General features: G+C 43.3%; 1 protein-coding gene across 6 annotated transcripts in view; it reads right to left on the bottom strand.

Annotated features, from left to right (window-relative positions):
• The window catches only part of LOC126416434 (solute carrier organic anion transporter family member 74D), a 237,976-nt gene that overhangs the window by 46,078 nt on the left and 171,652 nt on the right, over positions 1-20,246 (bottom strand). For all 6 annotated transcript variants that reach the window (XM_050084199.1, XM_050084167.1, XM_050084159.1 and 3 more), the window contains 2 exons: positions 10,259-10,435; positions 4,850-5,213 (listed from right to left, as the gene is read on the bottom strand). In XM_050084199.1, coding sequence (XP_049940156.1) covers positions 4,850-5,213; positions 10,259-10,435 — 541 coding nt within the window. The remainder of the gene's footprint in view (positions 1-4,849; positions 5,214-10,258; positions 10,436-20,246) is intronic.

Raw genomic sequence — 20,246 nt, 5'->3', positions numbered from 1 at the left:
TTTCTTAGTATCTTTCAACTGTATTGACTTAGAAGCGTAAATTAAATACTCAGCCAAGGAAACGTAGACCTTACAATTTCACATAAATTTAAACTTTGTACCTCTAACCAATCCTGAGAAAAAAGGATCTTTGTAGATGGCCATATCTTTTGATTGCGTTAACTTAGATGCTATCTTTTTTACTCCGCCAAGGAAGCGTAAACTTTAATACCTGACATAAATATCAGCTTGATACCTCTATCGATCTTGAGAAAAAGTGGTCTTAACAGACTTGCAGACAGACCGCAAAAAAACTTTTCTTTATATACTATTACTATATATTAACAATTTTCTGATTTTTTTCGTATATTTATACCGTAAAAATTTTCTTCTTATCAGATTTCGCGATGCTGCATGAATGGGAAGTACGTTGTAGGTTTTGATGAGTGAGTCTGCAAGTACTGAAAAATGTGACATAAAGAGCCGTACCTCGTTATTGCACTGACGTAGAAACTTAAATTTTTCACACCGCTAAAGGATCATAGATCTTATTATGTGACATAAATTTCAATATCGTACCTTTAACTGTTCCTGAGAAAAAGTGGTCTTAACAGTGAGACAGACAAACACCCAACAGCGTGATCCTGTGAGCGCTCAGTTTCCACCGGCGGAGGTACTGCACTTTTTAGAGATTTGGAATTTCCAAGGTATTCACTAAAATCCTACTAAACAGAGCAGAACCCCTACCAGTCCATCAAATTGGAGAACACCAAGCAGGTTTCAGGAAAGGACGACGCTGCCTAAAACAAACCCTAAAATTTAAAAACCTCGTAGAATACAAAAAATCAAGAGCAAAATAATTTCTTTCTACTTACATCAACATTAAAAAGTCAGAACTAGAATCTCTGATCTCTGTACTAAAACACCAAACCTAGACAGCAAAACCACAAACCTAATCAGATAAATCCTTACCCACACATTATCTAAAAGTATATTAGTGAAGAACACTCCGACCCTTTTTAGATAAAAACTGGTGTACGGCAAGGGGACGGACACTTCCCACGGCTGTTTAAATGTGCGCTAGAAAAAGAAGTCAGAGAGTGGGATACAAAGCCCATTAGTGGACTCAGACTAGGAACAAAAGCAGACATTAAGGTCAGTTGCCTAGCTTTTGCTGACGGTATGGAATAGCAGAAGTTTCAACGTGGTAGGGAATCTCGAATGTCTGAAAAGGGAAATGATAAGGCTCAATATAGATATAGTGGGGGACAGTGAAGTGAACTGGAAAGGTGACAAGGATTTCTGGTCGGATGAGTTTAGAGTAATATCAACAACAGCAGAAAATATATAACAGTAGTAGGATTCGTTATGAATAGGAAGGTAGGACAGGGAGTGAGTTACTGTGAACAGTTCAGTGATAGGGTTGTTCTCATGAGAATCGACAGAAAACCAACAACGACAACGACAGTTCAGATATACGTGCCGGGGTTGCAAGCCGAAGATGAAGAGATAGAAAAAGTATACGAAGATATTGGACGAGTAATTTAGCAGGTAAAGGAAGATGAAAATCTAATAGTCAAGGGGCACTGAAATGTGGTTGCAGATGAAGGAGTAGAAGAAAGGGTTCCGAGGGAATGTGGACTAGGTACTAGGAATGAGAGAGGAGAAAGACTAAATTGAGTTCTACTATAAATTTCAGTAAGTAATAGCGAATACTGTGTTCAAGAATCACAAGAGTATACTTGGAAAAGGCGAAGAGATACGGGAAGATTTCAGTCATGGAATCCGGCAATTTCAATCATGAAATCCTGCACTTTTTGTAATAAAACCACAAAGACTTCGCAATGATGCAGCTCGCAGTGATACATCGATATCACCGTGTGGATAGACCGCAGGTACACCGGGCTCTTGACTAATAAATCGACGGTGGCAGAGCACTGTATTGACACTAGGCACTCTATGGTGTGCTACAACGTCGAAATTTTAGCTTCGACTTCATCGTTCTGGGACTCAGTTGTGAAAGAAGCAACTGAAATTCTGTTGTCAACGAATTTAAGTAATAAAGATAGCGGCATCAGCTTGGACAAATCATGGAACCTGGCACTTTCTGTAATGAACTCACAAAGACGTCGCAACGATGCAGCTCGCAGTTCAAATAAATGGCTCTGAGCACTATGGGACCCAGCTTCTGAGGTCATTAGTCCCCTAGAACTTAGAACTAGTTAAACCTAACTAACCTAAGGACATCACACACATCCATGCCCGAGGCAGGATTCGAACCTGCGACCGTAGCGGTCTCGCGGTTCCAGACTGCAGCTCGCAGTGATACGTTAATATCATCGTGTGGATCGACCGTGCAGCCATAGATCTAATTTCATGGATGTGTTGTACCGCGTCTTTGGCGCCTTGTGTGTCTTTGACCGCATGCACAGGGGCGAGGTCCGCAGGCTTAAAAGGACGGATCAGGTGCTGGAGCGTCAGTCACCCGGCTCACTCTGAAGATGGCTGGACGGTATACAGTCAAAATATCAGAAGAAGAAGTGTAACTTACGAGGCTGCAAGTCCGAAATTTTGCGGAACAGGAATGAGGGTTTCGTCAGCCAGGGCAATGGCTAGCTTAGTCAGACTAAAAAGGAAAAGGATCAAGGACAGGAATTCGCGGCCTAGGCGAATTCTCCTCCGCCTCTTCACAGGGCAATGTGACACCTGCCGATTGACGCCCATCCTGGCATGATGCTGGAGGGGGTGATAACGACATTACCCAATGGGATAAGGACCGAGTACACCGTGCCTCCAGCCACTAGTCACCAGTAACCATTGCCAGTGATATCGATTCACGAAAACCTTGTCCACAGCCCTGCGTAAGGGAACTATCTTCCACCTCGTCATCCGGCGATTCCCATGGCGGCCTGGTGATAGACTTCTCACTCACTGACTGTCACGCCAAGTCGGCACCACACATCCAGCCACAACGTGGACGTACGATCGAGAGTTGTTTCGTGTACAGCATCTCGTCGGCCCAGCAGACCTTCTGGGGACTCCACACCTACCAGTCTCCCCCTTGGCAGAAAATACAAACGGTCATCTGCTCCCGTCCGACACAGGCCGTGGTTCGTATCCAGATGCCTTCCTACCAGGATCAGCCGCGCCTGTTGGTGCCGTGGACCAGGTCATGAGTCCCCCTCTCCGACTTCACTTCCCAGTATCCACCGCCAACACCACAAAAGAAGGAGACGATACCTCCTATCGCGGTTTATAATTCTAAGAATTACATTAAACTAAACACTGAACTGCAACGCCTTCTTAAAGGCCAACTGTGGGTAGTTTGTCAGAAAGACCATGACCAGTACCTGCTTGACATGAAGGATAACTACCTCACAGTTCTCAACTTTGTGAAGTCGAGGGCCATGATTTACTACACACATCAGGCTTCTGGTAATAGAAGAACAAAAATCACAATCAAAGACCTTCTCTCCGAAGTTACAGAAACAGACAAGGATGAATTACACTGTCCCAAGTTCCTGCATACTTTCATCCACCAATACCATGACACCCAGACCTTAATCCCGTTATCAACCCATGTTGTCTGCCACTTTAGGAGAGAAGATGTCGAACGTATTTATCAAATCAGGAATCTCCCAAGCACCAACGTGCGTATTGAACCACATGAAGGCCGCAACACTTGCGACACAGCAGTAATTACTGCTCACTGTCTTGTGGTGTATCAACTGTGCTGGCCCACATGCATTGGAGGATGGCTAACTCCCAGACTAAGAAAAACCAACATACACCCAATGCTTGTGCACGACCCCCACAATCTAGCTTCCTGGAAGAACTTCCCTTTATACCAGATGGCGGTGAAGTCTTCCTGCCATCCTGCCATCCAGGAAATTGAGGACTAATCATCCATCCTTGCCACTGTGGGAATGCAGCCATTACCCCGTCTTATAGGGCCAACCCAATGCTCATAAAACTACAGACTCTCTTGCACGTGACACACTTATGACACAGCGATCCCTCCAGCTCCATCCTCTACTTTCGCCGCTGTAGCACAGTCTCCTCCTAATCATCCGTCTCCTGTGACGAATACCAAACTCCACCAAAGAGAAAAGCCATCTGCAGCCTCCTCACACTCACCTTTTTACATGCCACAATCTTCAACTGCTGCACCTTCTTCATCTGTCACAATACCAACTCCTGCCTGCTGTTGTTCAAGCAGCTCCTCCAGGATCTCCCCTCGGTGGTCGAGACAGATGCTTTGATTTGGATGACATGCGAGAGGTCTTCCAGGTCATATCCATGCTCACGCAGCCCCACGTCAGGCTGCATTCACGAAACAGCTCAGAAGATCCATCGGTCAGAGCATGGGCTCTGAAAGGTCATGGCTCTTGTTGAAGATTTCAGCCAGATTTTGTTATAACGGCGAATTGCCCACCACACAACCACCAGCCCCTCTGGATCTAGTCATCTGACAGCGTTTGACAGACTGATTCAATGTCAAACATCTAACTTGGTATTCACACATCGCTACTCCCAAGAGCAGACTCCTCCTTAAACTGGAACGTAGACTAACACTGTCACTCTATGACTCTCACATTCCCGCACATATACATGTCTGCTCCAGCTGCCAGCCAGAAGCTCTGGATGTGGCCATTTTCAAGAATGCGAGTCCAGTGCGCTAACCACTATGCCACCTCGCTCGGTAGGGAGCCTGATGAGTTCATCCCCAACACTAATCATCCCCCCCCCCCCTATGCGCCAAAAATAAAAAGAATAGATCTGTCTGTATGCAGAATTGCGGAGCACAGTGGAAAATTACCAGAAACAGCGTCTCTGAGTCATAAGATGAGCTCTGAGAGTTTCTACTCACTCTCCGGAATGCAGCAGCGACCTAGTGGTGGCGTCGCCAGCATCGCAGCCGAGGAAGACGTAGGAGACCATGCCCATGACGGTGATGATGCCGACGATGACGTTCCAGCCGGCGAGGTAGCGCGCGCGCGGCCTGAACTTGGAGATGACCAGCCCCGAGGTGAGGATACCCACGGCCGAGAAGACGAGCCCGACCGTACCGGTCACCAGGCTGGAGACGCTGGCCGACTGCCGGTACTGCGTCTCGATGTACTTGGGCATGAAGATCCAGTAGGGGCTGTAGCCCACGAAGTAGAAGATGCCTGCCAGGTTGTTGCACATGAGCGTCGAGTTCCTCAGCAGCCTCTTGAAGGTCTTCATCATGTCTGATGAGAAAGGAAAAAAAGAAAAACTGCATGAGCGGAGATTGCAGTATTGTTCGTCAAGCAGAGCTGTAAGATTTTGAAGATAATTCCTACTGTGGTTCGAAGCGGTGTTATAGGTGCCTTTTCAACCAGAGGTGTATCGAAGGAGCATCGCTTTAGACTACAGTGAACCATAAATGGAAACTGCAGTCTGAGATACACTGGACAATACTGTCCATGCATCAGTGACCTATTCTGTACCCACCAGTTACAAAAGTTTCCTCAATATGGAGTTTTGTTAAGAATTTTTAACATTCAGACAACACTGCCTTAAGACAAGAAGCGAGAACAACATTGTAAACAGCTTCCTCCAAGAACTGACTTGGAAGGCGAGGGGGAATATCCCTCAATCCGTAGGACATCAGCGTTGACACTCTGCTCCTATGTAGGCTAGTACAATGATCCTGCATGAGGACATCGCACACAAAGCGCATTGATGTAGTCTTGATTTAAATGGTATATCTCAGTAGTGAATGTCTCAAGACAACTTCACTCCGCCAGTAGTACCACGCTGTTGTCCACTGGAGCTGTATCATCTAGTACAAAGACAGACGTTGCTGTGCAGACAGAGAGAAAATCGACCCAAGGCACTTTCTGTAAAACGTTTGTCAACAAACTAGATCCATTTCCCATTCACGTTATAGCTTCCTAGCAAGCTTAACAACTCTGGAAAGAAGACGCTAGCCGGCCGCTGTCGCCGAGCGGTTCTAGGCGCTTCAGTCCGGAATCGCGCTGCTGCTACGGTAGGAGGTTCGAATCCTGCCGCAGACATGGATGTGTATGATGTCCTTAGGTTAGTTAGGTTTTAGTAGTTCTAAGTCTAGGGGACTGATGACCTCAGATGTTAAGTCCCATAGTGCTTAGAGCCATTTGAACCATTTTTGAAAGAAACGGAAAGTTGAGAATCAATGCTGACCTCGCTACTGAATGAATAATAACCACTGTCTTTCTATGTATATTGAGCACTAAACCGACGACGCACTGGAGCCCCGAAATGGAAGGTCTGAGACAACTGAAAGTGTTCTCTGAAAGTGAAGAAAATACTTCCATTTGAGGAGAACCACACATCGCCAAACACTTGCTGATGTATTCAAAAATGGGACATCCTTTCATAAAATATAATCTGATAATTCAGAATAACATGGCTGTCAATGTCAACACATCCCACCGTTCCCACCCCTAAACACACTCCATATCCTATCGCAAAGCAGCTTTAACTGACTACCTCTCCCAGACAATGAGATCCGCTCCGTCTTAGCTCATTCACTATGACTCTTCATCCCTTCTACTCTTGATTAGACCATCCTGTCTACACATCAAACTCCACCTCACCTTTTTCTTCCCACTATCCACCCCATCTCCATAGTTACAACCAAACAGTCCCCCATATTCTTTTTGCCCTCGTCGCTCAACTTTGTACAACACATTTTCTCCTTCATAGACTCTTTTCTCGCAGTGCAAGTCCTTCAGCTTTTAGCCGAAAGTGTAGTATTGTTTTTAGAAGGACGTCACCATTTCTGTGATGTGTTTTTAACGTACGTATTTCGATTTTTGTCTTTTAGTCTTTAGAGTTTTAATTTAAAACACCACAGTCTTAATATTTTTAATGCAAAAAGCCAAAGAATTCATCCCTCGAGCAAAGCACAATTTCTTATTTTTCTTTTTATTCTCCAGACATGTTTCGCTGAAGTTACATCATCATCAGTGGGTTTTACGTAATTTGCTATAAAACAAGAAAAATGTTTTTTTACTACTAGCACACACACAAACTTGAGTTTATTAAGGCAATATTTACATATCTGAAAAATGGTGAAAATTTTGTATACTAGTATATACCTTGTTATCACATGCTGCGGATTTCTTGGATTTTGTATAATTCAATGTAGAACTTACTGTTCTATATTAAAGTCTAAGATGGCAAACTGTGGAACAAAACATCTAGATCGAATTACATAGAATCCAAAGAATTCACAGCATGTCGTAACAATGTGTGTACAAAATTTTGTCCATTTATTTGTGTTGTTGTTGTTGTAGTCTTCTGCCCTGAGACTGGTTTGATGCAACTCTCCATGCTTCTCTATCCTGTGCAAGCTTCGTCATCTCCCAGTTCCTACTGCAGCCTACATCCTTCTGAATCTGCTTAGTGTATTCATCTCTTGGTCTCCCTCTTCGATTTCTGCCTTCCACACTGCCCTCCAACACCAAATTATGATACCTCGATGTCTCAGAACATGTCCTACCAACCGATCCCTTCTTCTAGTCAAGTTGTGCCACAAGCTCCTCTTCTCCCCAATTCTATTCAATACCTCCTCATTAGTTATGTGGTCTATCCATTTAATATTCAGCATTCTTCTGTAGCACCACATTTCGAAAGCTTCTCTTCTTGTCTAGACTATTTATCGTCCACGTTTCACTTCCATACATGGCTACATTCTATAAAATTACTTTCAGAAACGACTTCCTGACATTTAAATCTATGCTCGATGTTAACAAATTTTTCTTCTTCAGAAACGCTTTTCGTGCCATTGCCAGTCTACATTGTATATCCCCTCTACTTCGACCATCATCAGTTATGTTGCTCCTCAAATAGCAAAACTCCTTTACTACTTTAAGTGTCTCATTTCCAAATCTAATTCCCTCAGCATCACCAGACTTAATTCGACTACATTCCATTATCCTCGTTTTGCTTTTGTTGATGTTTATCTTATACCCTTCTTTCAAGACACTGTCCATTCCGTTCAACTGCTCTTCCAAGTCCTTTGCTGTCTCTGACAGAATTACAATGCCACCTTCAGAATTTGAAAGAGAGTATTCCAGTCAACATTGTCAAAAGCTTTCTCTAAGTCTACAAATGCTAGAAACGTGGGTTTGCCTTTCCTTAATCTTTCTTCTAAGATAAGTCGTAAGGTCAGTATTGCCTCACGTGTTCCAACATTTCTACGGAATCCAAACTGATCTTCCCCGAGGGCGGCTTCTATCAGTTTTTCCATTCGTCTGTAAAGAATACGCGTTAGTATTTTACAGCTGTGACTTATTAAACTGATAGTTCTGTAATTTTCACATCTGTCTACACCTTATTTCTTTGGGATTGGAATTATTATATTTTTCTTGAAGTCTGAGGTTATTTCGCCTGTCGCATACATCTTGCTCACCAGATGGTAGAGTTTTGTCAGAACTAGCTCTCCCAAGGCCGTCAGTAGTTCTAATGCAATGTTGCTACTCCGGGGGTCTTGTTTCGACTCAGGTCTCTCAGTGCTCTGTCAGACTCTTCACGCAGTATCATATCTCCCATTTCATCTTCATCTACATCCTCTTCTATTTCCATAATATTGCCTTCGAGTTCATCGCACTTGTATAAACCCTCTATATACTTCTTCCACCTTTCTGCTTTCCATTCTTTGGCTGGCTATGAGCACTATGGGACTTAACATCTGTGGTCATCAGTCCCCTAGAACTTAGAACTACTTAAACCTAATTAACCGAAGCACATCACACACATCCATGCCCGAGGCAGGATTCAAACCTGCGACCGTAGCAGTCGCGCCCATTCATTGTTAGAACTGGGTTTCCATCAAAGCTCTTGATATTCATGCAAGTGGTTCTCCTTTCTCCGAAGGTCTCTTTAATTTTCCTGTTGATCTCATTTTTGAGACGTTTGTATTCCTTTTTGCCTGCTTCATTTACTGCATTTTTATATTTTCTCCTTTCAGCAATTAAATTCAATATTTCTTCTGTTACCCAAGGGGTTCTACTATCCATCGTCTTTTTACCTATTTGATCCTCTGCTGCCTTCACTATTTCATCCGTCAAAGCTACCCATTCTTCTTCTAATGTATTTCTTTCCCCCATTCCTGTCAATCGTTCGCTAATGCTCTCCCTGAAACCCTGTACAACCTCTGGTTCTTTCAGTTTATCCAGGTCCCATCTCCTTAAATTCCCATCTATTCGCAGTTTCTTCAGTTTTAATCTACAGTTCATAACCAATAGATTGTGGTCAGAGTGCACATCTGCCCCTGGAAATGTCTTACAATTTAAGACCTGGTTCTTAAATCTCTGTCTTACCGTTATATAATCTTTCTGATATCTTGTAGTATCTAAGAGATACTGTCTAGTATATAAGATATTTTTATTTGTGTACTAGTAGTAAAAAGTATTTTCCCTGTTTTATAAATAAAAATAAGGAACTGTGTTTCGCTCAAGGCGAACCCTCTCCAAAAACAAATCTAATTGTAAATAAACACAGACGGAAGAATTTCAACCTCAAGAAGATTAATTCACCCCTTTTATGGATTTTTAAAACCACCAGTGAAGTTTTCATGTTTTAATATTTGTTTCATGTTTTTCAAAGATCTTGGCTGCAAAGCGGATGGCATTTTGTACCGCTGTGGGCCCCCTCTCGCCCCCCAACTCCCCTTCCCCACACACCCGCCCCTATGGGATGAGGATTAAATATGAACAAAGACAGATGTAATACTGTTTGGCTGTTTGTAGTTGTTCTTGTGGCTCACATATGTAACGAAACTGACGTTTCTTCGCTTGGCGCTGTTACTGGAGCTGAAGTCTATTAATGGTGTGGTACTAATTGTGCGCCAGGTATGTGATTGTACTCACATGGACAAGATTTATGTCCAGCGCGAAGGCTAAAAATGGCTCTGAGCACTATGGGACTTAACAGCTGTGGTCATCAGTCCCCTAGAACTTAGAACTACTTAAACCTAACTAACCTAAGGACATCACACACACGAGGCAGGATTCGAACCTGCGACTGTAGCAGTCGGGCGGTTCCGGACTGCGCGCCTAGAACCGCGAGACCACCGCGGCCGGCCAGCGCGAAGGGGACTCCAATGAGGCAACGACAAAGGCGGAGGAATCCGTAACACATTGTTTACTTCCATGTTGTACGTACGGAGAACAGAGTTACTTGTAGCAAAAACTTTATTTTGGGTGTTTGTGTCACTTCCATAAGACGAGGACGAGAGGTCCAGACGCAGCGGAGGTTTACATACCGGACAGAGAGGTCCTCTCGGGCGGGTTCTCGACTGCCGCCAGGGCCGCTTTGTCGCCCTTGGCCCTCAGCCGCTCCTGCTCGATCATCCGCCGGACGGCGGCGCGAGGCAGCTGCTTCGGGAACAGCCCGATCACCGTCGCCATCACGAACAGCATCACCGCCAGAACCATCCATCCTGCCGCACAAAGAAAGGCCGTCACCGTCGCAAGTCTAGCGTCGTCAATAGGCTAAGCAGTAGTGGAATGGGGACTAATATTGTGGCAGCATGACAAGGAATACTTCATCAGCTAGTGAAATGCTCTTATTATGGCCACAGGAAATTTAAAATAAATTCATGAAAATGATTTCAAAGTTTTCACCAACAGTTGTATACGACGAGAGTTGCATGCTATTCTCATGATGCCATTGTGGTTTTTTACATGTTGTCCAAAAATTTAGTATACAAAAGTTAAACGTTAGTGAGAAATGATAGTATATTGTTAGAAAAAGATATCCTTGGCGTATCGTAATTAATGTAGAAAACTGACTTAGCTGAGAGGACACGATAACAGAAGCAAAAACGTTCGAGTAAAAGTTGATCCGCGACCGAGCTATTTGCTACAAAACGGCCAATGTGTGGTTACGGGCTGGCACACTTCAGTATGTAATACTCTTCTAGTTAATAGAAATGCATTTGAAACGTAAAGTTTTCGATTAAGTTCCCATCTAATTATCGTAAACTTTCACTCAAGGCTTACCTTAACAAGAAGTGCAACGCTTCTTCAGGACATTACATTTTACAATTTACTGTACGCTCCCAACTGCTAAAGCAACAGTTATACGTGAAATCGTCGAAATTGGATGGAATACTGCATTCGCCGCTACAGAGAGCTACAAACTCTTTTAAACACCTCCGGACCATCTCGTAAAGCACGACAAGTCTGTACAATCACTGCTTCGGTTCTTCGACAGAAGCAACCACACGCAGGAAAGAACCCAAACGATTGGACTTAGGTGATCTTGGAAGCTAAGGCACAGATCCTTCTTCACCCATCCGCTTGGACCATAACTACTGGCACGTTACATGTAGCCTTACCCTAGCAGCAAAGTGTACCGATGCCCCATCATTCAGATACCACATAACCAAACTATGCTATGGACTATGGGTGAAATTTGAGCGCAGTTAGATCAGGACTGAAATGAAAAGCTGACATGTCAAATATACACTCCTGGAAATGGAAAAAAGAACACATTGACACCGGTGTGTCAGACCCACCATACTTGCTCCGGACACTGCGAGAGGGCTGTACAAGCAATGATCACACGCACGGCACAGCGGACACACCAGGAACCGCGGTGTTGGCCGTCGAATGGCGCTAGCTGCGCAGCATTTGTGCACCGCCGCCGTCAGTGTCAGCCAGTTTGCCGTGGCATACGGAGCTCCATCGCAGTCTTTAACACTGGTAGCATGCCGCGACAGCGTGGACGTGAACCGTATGTGCAGTTGACGGACTTTGAGCGAGGGCGTATAGTGGGCATGCGGGAGGCCGGGTGGACGTACCGCCGAATTGCTCAACACGTGGGGCGTGAGGTCTCCACACTACATCGATGTTGTCGCCAGTGGTCGGCGGAAGGTGCACGTGCCCGTCGACCTGGGACCGGACCGCAGCGACGCACGGATGCACGCCAAGACCGTAGGATCCTACGCAGTGCCGTAGGGGACCGCACCGCCACTTCCCAGCAAATTAGGGACACTGTTGCTCCTGGGGTATCGGCGAGGACCACTCGCAACCGTCTCCATGAAGCTGGGCTACGATCCCGCACACCGTTAGGCCGTCTTCCGCTCACGCCCCAACATCGTGCAGCCCGCCTCCAGTGGTGTCGCGACAGGCGTGAATGGAGGGACGAATGGAGACGTGTCGTCTTCAGCGATGAGAGTCGCTTCTGCCTTGGTGCCAATGATGGTCGTATGCGTGTTTGGCGCCGTGCAGGTGAGCGCCACAATCAGGACTGCATACGACCGAGGCACACAGGGCCAACACCCGGCGTCATGGTGTGGGGAGCGATCTCCTACACTGGCCGTACACCACTGGTGATCGTCGAGGGGACACTGAATAGTGCACGGTACATCCAAACCGTCATCAAACTCATCGTTCTACCATTCCTAGACCGGCAAGGGAACTTGCTGTTCCAACAGGACAATGCACGTCCGCATGTATCCCGTGTCACCCAACGTGCTCTAGAAGGTGTAAGTCAACTACCCTGGCCAGCAAGATCTCCGGATCTGTCCCCCATTGAGCATGTTTGGGACTGGATGAAGCGTCGTCTCACGCGGTCTGCACGTCCAGCACGAACGCTAGTCCAACTGAGGCGCCAGGTGGAAATGGCATGGCAAGCCGTTCCACAGGACTACATCCAGCATCTCTACGATCGTCTCCATGGGAGAATAGCAGCCTGCATTGCTGCGAAAGATGGATATACACTGTACTAGTGCCGACTTTGTACATGCTCTGTTGCCTGTGTCTATGTGCCTGTGGTTCTGTCAGTGTGATCATGTGATGCATCTGACCCCAGGAATGTGTCAATAAAGTTTCCCCTTCCTGGGACAATGAATTCAAGGTGTTCTTATTTCAATTTCCAGGAGTGTATTTGCACTAAGACAATATTTCACAGTGACGTCAGTAGCAGCTGATAACCAGACTTTCATAATAATCTCGCAAAACTGCTAGTTTCTAGACCTATTTTTACTAGAATGTCTGTTACATTGCAATTTCACTGCAGTATTCGTAAATAATTGTGATGTACATTGTCTGAAGTGTTATACATAAAGTCAAAATTTAATAGTCGGCATATAGCATACAGTAGTGCTCAAAACAATGAATTATTTCTGAAACTGAGAATGGGGATGAAACTTCATAGCAGATTAAAATTGTGTGCCAGCCCGAGACTCGATCTCTGGACCTTTGCCTTTCGCAGGCAAATGCTCTATGAACTGAGTTACCCAACCACGACTCACGACCCGTCATCACTTCCGCCAGTACCTTCTCTTCTTCCTTACAAACTTCACAATAGTCCTCCTGCGAATAGGGATATTGCAGTTTTCTTAGTGGTGGGCGTGACAAGACATCCTGTGAAACGTTACAAAATGCCTTTTCCGAAAACTACCTAAAATAGGTAATTCGGAAACCCACTCACGGTGGAGGTATTAGAACTAATGGCAACAAATAGCCCTGACCTCTTTAAAGATATCCGTGTCAGAACTGGTATCAATGACCAGTAGGCAGTTATACCAACAATAAATACCAAAGTACAAAGGAGAACTAAAACAAGTAGAAAGATTTATTTTCAATTATACAAAGAAGCAGTAATGAGGAAATTGACTCTTTTAGTTCGTAACAGAAGCCTATAGAGGAACTATGGCTCAAATTTAAAAGAATATTTGACCCTTCGCTAGATAGTTATGTAACTAGCAGGAATTTCATGATGACAGGGATCCTCCATGGAATACAATAACTATAAAGAAACTTCTAAAGAAACAGAGAGATGCATAATACGTATAAAACGAACCATAGAGCTGTAGATTGGGTGATACTAAATGAAACACATCTGGTTATGAAGAGGTAATGCGTGAAGCCTTCAACGACTACCGCAACAGAATGTTGTCATAAGATCTTCCACAAAACCCAAAGAAATCTGATAGTACGTCAGGGCTGTAAGTAGCACGGTAGTTGGTGTCCAATCACTCACGGATGAAACGAACTGAAATTTAATGCAGTAAAGGAAAACCAGAAGCGCTTAACTCTGTTTCCAAATGCTTCTTTACATGAGTATTGGCCCAGCTTAATTCTAGTACCACTGAGAAGATGGATGATACAGATATTAGTATCACTGGCGCTAAGAAACAACTGAAATAGGTAAAATTAAACAAAGCTCCAGGACCCGATGGAATTACTGATTGATTCTATAGCCAATTTGTGGCTGAATTTTCGCCTCTGTTAACTATAATCTATTTTTGAACAAAGAACTTCGATCAGTAGCTGGAAGAAAGCACAGGTCACACCTGTCTACAAGATGGATAGGAGACGTGATCAACAAAATTACCATCCAACATCCATTTGTTATAAAACCTTAGAACATACTCTGAGCTTAAACAAACGGAGGTATCTTGGACATAATGACCTCTTTCATGCCAACATATACGACTTCACTTTTCTCATATGACGTAATGAAAGCCATGGATTAAGGCAGTCAGGTAGATGCAGTATTTCTTGATTCCTGAAAAGCGTTTGATTCAGTACCACACCTACTCTTATTATTAAAAATACGATCGTATGGGTACCAAGCAAAATTCGTGAGTGCATTGCGGAATTTTTGGAGTCATCGACAGATATAGACGTAACTTTGGATGTATTCCAGAGAAGCGTGTTTGGTCCCTTGCTGTTGATATTGTATGTTGGTGAACATGTGGACAATATTAACGGTAACCTCAGACTTTTTCCAGATGATGCAGCTATACTGAAGTACAGTCTGAAAGCAGCTGCACAAATATTCAGTCAGATCTTGATAAGGTTTCAAAGTGGTTCAAAGAGTAGCAAGTTGCTTTAAATGTTCAAAAATGTAAAATTCTACACTTCGCAAAACAGAGATGCGTGGTATCCTATGACCACAGTATCAACGAGTCACAGTTGGAAACGATGATATCATACAAATACTCGGGTGTAACGCTTTGTAGGAACATGAAATTGAGAGATCGCATAGCATCAGTCGTGGGTAAAGCAGTTAGGAGACATCAGTTTACTGGTAGAATACTGGGGAAATACCATCAGCATGCAAAGGAGATTGGTTACAAATCAAACGTACGATTTATCCCACAATAGTGCTCGAGTGAGTGGGACCCGTACCATATAGGACTTGTATAGGACTTAAAGGGGCTGCTGAAAGCATGCAGACAAAGGCAGCACGAATGTTCACAGGTCTCCTACTGAGACGGAGCTATGCTCTGCAGACATTCATCTATCATATACTCTACATCTTTGGATTTCGTGGTGAAGTTAAAGTTCAACTACACTGAATCGCCAAAGAAACTTGTATAGGTATGCATATTCAAACATAGAGATACTTAGACAAGCAGAATACTTCGCTGCGGTCGGCAACGCCTATATAAGACCTCAAGTGTCTGGCGCAGTTGTTAGGTCGGTTACTACTGCTACAATGGAAGGTTATCAAGATTTAAGTGATTTTGAACGTGGTGTTATAATCGGTGCACGAGCGACGGGACACAGAATCTTCGGAGTTAGCGATGAACTGCGGTTTTTCCCGTACGACGATTTTACGAGTGTACCGTGAATATCAGGAATCCGGGAAAACATCAAATCTCCAACATCGCTGCGGCCGGAGAAAGGTCCTGCAAGAACGGGACCAACGACAACTTAAGCGAATCGTTCAAGGTGGCAAAAGTACAACCCTTCCGCACATTGCTGCAGATTTCAATGCTGAGCCATCAACAAGAGTCAGCGTGCGAACCATCCAACGAAACATCATCGATACGGGCTTTCAGTGCCGAAGGCTCATTCGTGTATCCTTGATGACTGCACGCCGGCCGGTGTGGCCGAGCGGTTCTAGGCGCTTCAGTCTGGCACCGCGCGACCGCTACGGTCGCAAATTCGAATCCTGCCTCAAGCATGGATGTGTGTGATGTCCTTAGGTTAGTTAGGTTTAAGTAGTTCTAAGTTCTAGGGGATTGATGACCTCAGATGTTAAGTCCCATAGTGCTCAGAGCCGTTTGAACCATTTTTTTTATGACTGCACGATACAAAGCTTTACGCCTCGCCTGGACCCGTCAACATCGACATTGGACTATTGATGAGTGGAAACATGTTGCCTAGTCGTACAAGTCTCATTTCAAATTGTAACGATCGGATGAATGTGTACGGGTTTGGAGACAACCTCATGAATCAATGGATCCTGCATGTCAGCAGGGGAATGTTCAAGCTGACGGAGGCTCTGTAATGGTGTGGGGCGTATGCAGTTAGAGTGATACGGGACCCCTGATACGTCTAGATACTACTCGGACAGGTGACACGTACGTAAGCATTCTGTCCGATCACCTGCATCCATTCATGTCCGTTGTGCATGCCGACGAACGTGGGCAATTTCAGCAGGACAATGCGATACCCGACCACCAGACCCCCAGACATGGACATTATTGACCATATCTGGGATGCCTTGCAACGTGGTGTTCAGAAGAGATCTCCACCCCCCCCCCCCTCCCCGTACTCTTACGGATTTGTGGACAGCGCTGCAGGATTCACTGTGTCAATTCCATGCAGTACTACTTCAGACATTAGTCGAGTCCATGCAACGTTCTGTTGCCGCACTTCTGCGTACTCGCGAGGGCCCTGCACGATATTACGCAGCTGCACCAATTTCTTTGGCTCTTCAGTGTATATCAGTTTCGGGGAGTGGTTTCTCTTTGTTGCCCTTGTATAACTCGACGATAATTTACACTTCCTTGGAATCACTGTCCTGAAATAAAACAAGCAGCAATTCAGCTAAAGAACACAATATTATATTCACGGTTTTACCTGGAGTAATTGCAGAAACCTTGATTGATTTGAAGCTGAGTTTAGAAGGAATATTACGGAAAAATAAAAGTGAAATTCCTGCTGCGGTCCTGACCAGTAAATACAGAGATGCTGACTTCAAGTTTGCTTGGTTTTATGAGAAAAATGCAAGTGCTTCCCAAATGTTTGGACTTAAAAAGCAGGACTCAACCGTAAAACCGTCTATCGTATAACCAGAGCTTTGTTTCGCCATAACTATCAGTATAGTGCGTAGTATTGTACAGTTTAACAAAAAGACATTGAAAATTACAAGAAAATACAATGTGAGTTCATTTTTACTGCAAGTGCGACGTCAAATAGTGGTGTCACTCGGTATTTACAAGTTCAGTACTTGATTATGATATAAAGAAGTCTACCTATTATTTGCTATTCGTGAATTTCTGGGCCATATAGGAAAAAATACAAGAAACTGTATAGCCCTACAGAAGATTCGACGGTTGATGGGTAACGCATTCTACTTCAGGGGACATTGCTCATTTAAGCAGTATTTCCTGAAATCCAATGAAAAGCGGACTAAAAGGCGGCTGTTATAGCAGAATATAGAAATTCCTGTTTCTGCAAACATCTGAGAATGTATATAGGATGATAGTCTGAGGGTTCGTTCAGTCAGTATAATCGTGTTAAAGGTCTTTTTATAGATGTTGTTACTCACACAAAAGACTCGGAGAGAAACAAAACCAACATAACAGCCATATGAGTGTCCTATTTGCAAAAACCTTGACTGACTTGAAGCTGAGTGCAGAAGCAATATTACGGAAAAATAAAAGTGAAATTCCTGCTGCGGTCCTGACAAGTAAACACAGAGATGCTGAGTTCAAGTTTGCTTGGTTTTACGAGACAAATGCACGTGGTGTTTTATGTTCCGATCAGGTCTCACTGTTTAGTTCAAAATAATCAATGCAAACTGATGGCAAGGCATGTGAACATACAGGAGCCTGTAAAATACCTGGCATTCTACAACCGCACAAAGGGACCTACGAACATCTGTAGTGTTGGGCGCAAAACAAACACATAGCCCCCTGCTGTGCTCTAATTTTTAAACTTCTGCAGATTATGCCCCCAATTCATTTACAAAATGAACATCAGTAAAGATACACAAAGAAAGGTATTCGTCAAGGAACATAAAATTAACATATCATGGAAAAGGTTGTCATAAAATTACTAATAGACATATATGCCACGTTATTAGAGAGACTGAAGTTGTCTCTGATGGATAAAGGAATAAAAGCATATACCATCAGCAGGAGGAGGAGCTACAAAAACGGGAGGATTTAAGAGCTGGGCCACACTGCAGAAAATGAAGTGCTTTCGTCTCTGTCGTAGCACAAATGTTAACTAGCTTTCGGCATAGTGAGCTACTTTCAAGAAACTGTGAAAAAATGCATTTTTATGTTTTATTCACAAAATGTTTAGCGAATTACAGTATTTTCATGCTACAAAACGTTTTGTGGTGTCATTCTGAAGAATTGTTTACATACCAAGTCAAATTCCCTTTATTTTGCACGTAATAATTTCATTGTCATTTAATGTTTAAAGGTAAATACTGTTTGTACTTTAGGAATTAAAAGTTTAAAAAAATTGTTTTGTTTTTATCAATGAATAATTTTTCTTTTTGACAACAATAAATATAATTTTTGATAACACTTATCTTTGCAGAAATATAATTTAAAATATATACATGAACACATAACGTCATTGCTCAAGTAGAATGTAACAAAGAAAAAAGCAGGGAGCCAAAGTTTAGTAAGACCAGTCGCTGACCAGTTCAATGCTGAAATCAGTGGAACCTTCTACGTCAGCATCTAGTATTAAAAAAACTCCAGACCAAAATGACGTGCAAGAAGATGTAAGATTATCTCAGTCTGAGAGTGAATTTATAGGTAATGAAAAAACTGACAGAAATAACAAAAATTAAGAGCCAGCTAGAGAGGACATTGACGGAGAAACTGAAGAGCTCAAGGAAACTGTAGAAAATCTTGTAGATAATTGTAACTTGAATGAAAAAGACTGGAAAAGAGGGCACGAGATAGAAAGGGAGAAAATGAAGAAGGAAACTAATATTTTGTTTTCTGACGTCTTTTTGTTTCTGTACACATGCAAGGCGATAAGGATAATATTAAAGGTGCTAACCGACATCAGTCAACCAAATGGTGAGAAAATTTCGAGAACCTAGATGGCATACTCAACTAAAAACCAAAGTTTCTACTGTTTTTGCTATAGGCTTTTTCGCACAGACGCAAGCTTGAACAATACATCTAAATTTGCTACTGTTTTCAAGCTTAGTCCTAAGATGTTCTAAGAAAGTGTTGACGACCAACAGGCTTTTCCTAATATCTGTATTGGAGAAAGTGGCTTTTATTAGTAAATATTTATTTAAAAAAATTATTTGCTCCGCGCCAGAATGGCTGGGGTGTCCCTACGTACCGTGCGCTGGCGTAACTGTCTTTCTTACAGCTAGCCACAGCACTCAACCCCACTATCTACAAACATAAAATCTCAGGAAAACATCAAACTTGTTTTCCAAAATGGAGTACCTTAAGAATAAGTCTAATTTCCCATACTACAATTGATCATGTTATCCAGACAGCATGTGAAACAGTAAACAGGAAACGGAGAAATATTTTAAAAAGATTTCTAGACATCACGATGGTTTTGCCTGAAAAAAGATCTTGTATTCCGCGGTCACAGAGAGTATACGCTGTGGGAAGCAAAGAAATTTTCTGTAGCTGATAAACTTATCTACATATGATGCTGTATTGAGAGAAAACTTGATCAATCTAGAACAGTCCACTCAATCACAATCGGGAAAAGATTTTCAAGTTATTTATACCCCACAACACCAAGTGAATTGATCTCACTTCTGGCTGGAATTCTTAAATTCTAAGTGCTTACAAAAAATTCGAAGTATTTTTGTATAATCTATGACAGTATGTAAGGTACTCCTTATTTACAGATTACATTTTACTCTACTATTTCCCAAATTTACATTTTACACTGATTCAGAAGCAGTCAATAAGCTCTGGCAGCAACGCGAAAGGCATAGCAGGCAGTAAGATTACGATTCCCACGCTGGCTGAAGAAGTCGCTGGACCGTCTGGCATTGCCTGCAGACAGTGGGGTTAAGTGCTGTGGCTAGCAGTGAGAAAGCCAGTTACGCCAGCTCACGATACGTAGGGAAACCACAGCCATTATGGCGCGGAGCAAGTAATTTTGTTTAATAAAAATTTACTCATAAAATGCACTTTTTTCCAATACAGATATTAGGAAAAGCCTGTCGGTCGCAAACACCTTCTTAGAACAGCTTTGCGGTGGAAGGAAGTAGTCATTTCAATAAACAAATGAACAATGCTTAAGATATCGAAGTTGTACGAAGAGTAACGACGT

The sequence above is a fragment of the Schistocerca serialis genome, chromosome 1, assembly GCF_023864345.2.
Source record: "Schistocerca serialis cubense isolate TAMUIC-IGC-003099 chromosome 1, iqSchSeri2.2, whole genome shotgun sequence".
NCBI lineage: Eukaryota > Metazoa > Arthropoda > Insecta > Orthoptera > Acrididae > Schistocerca > Schistocerca serialis.
The sequence above is the reverse complement of the archived record's forward strand: the minus strand, read 5'-3'. Positions and strand labels throughout refer to the sequence as shown.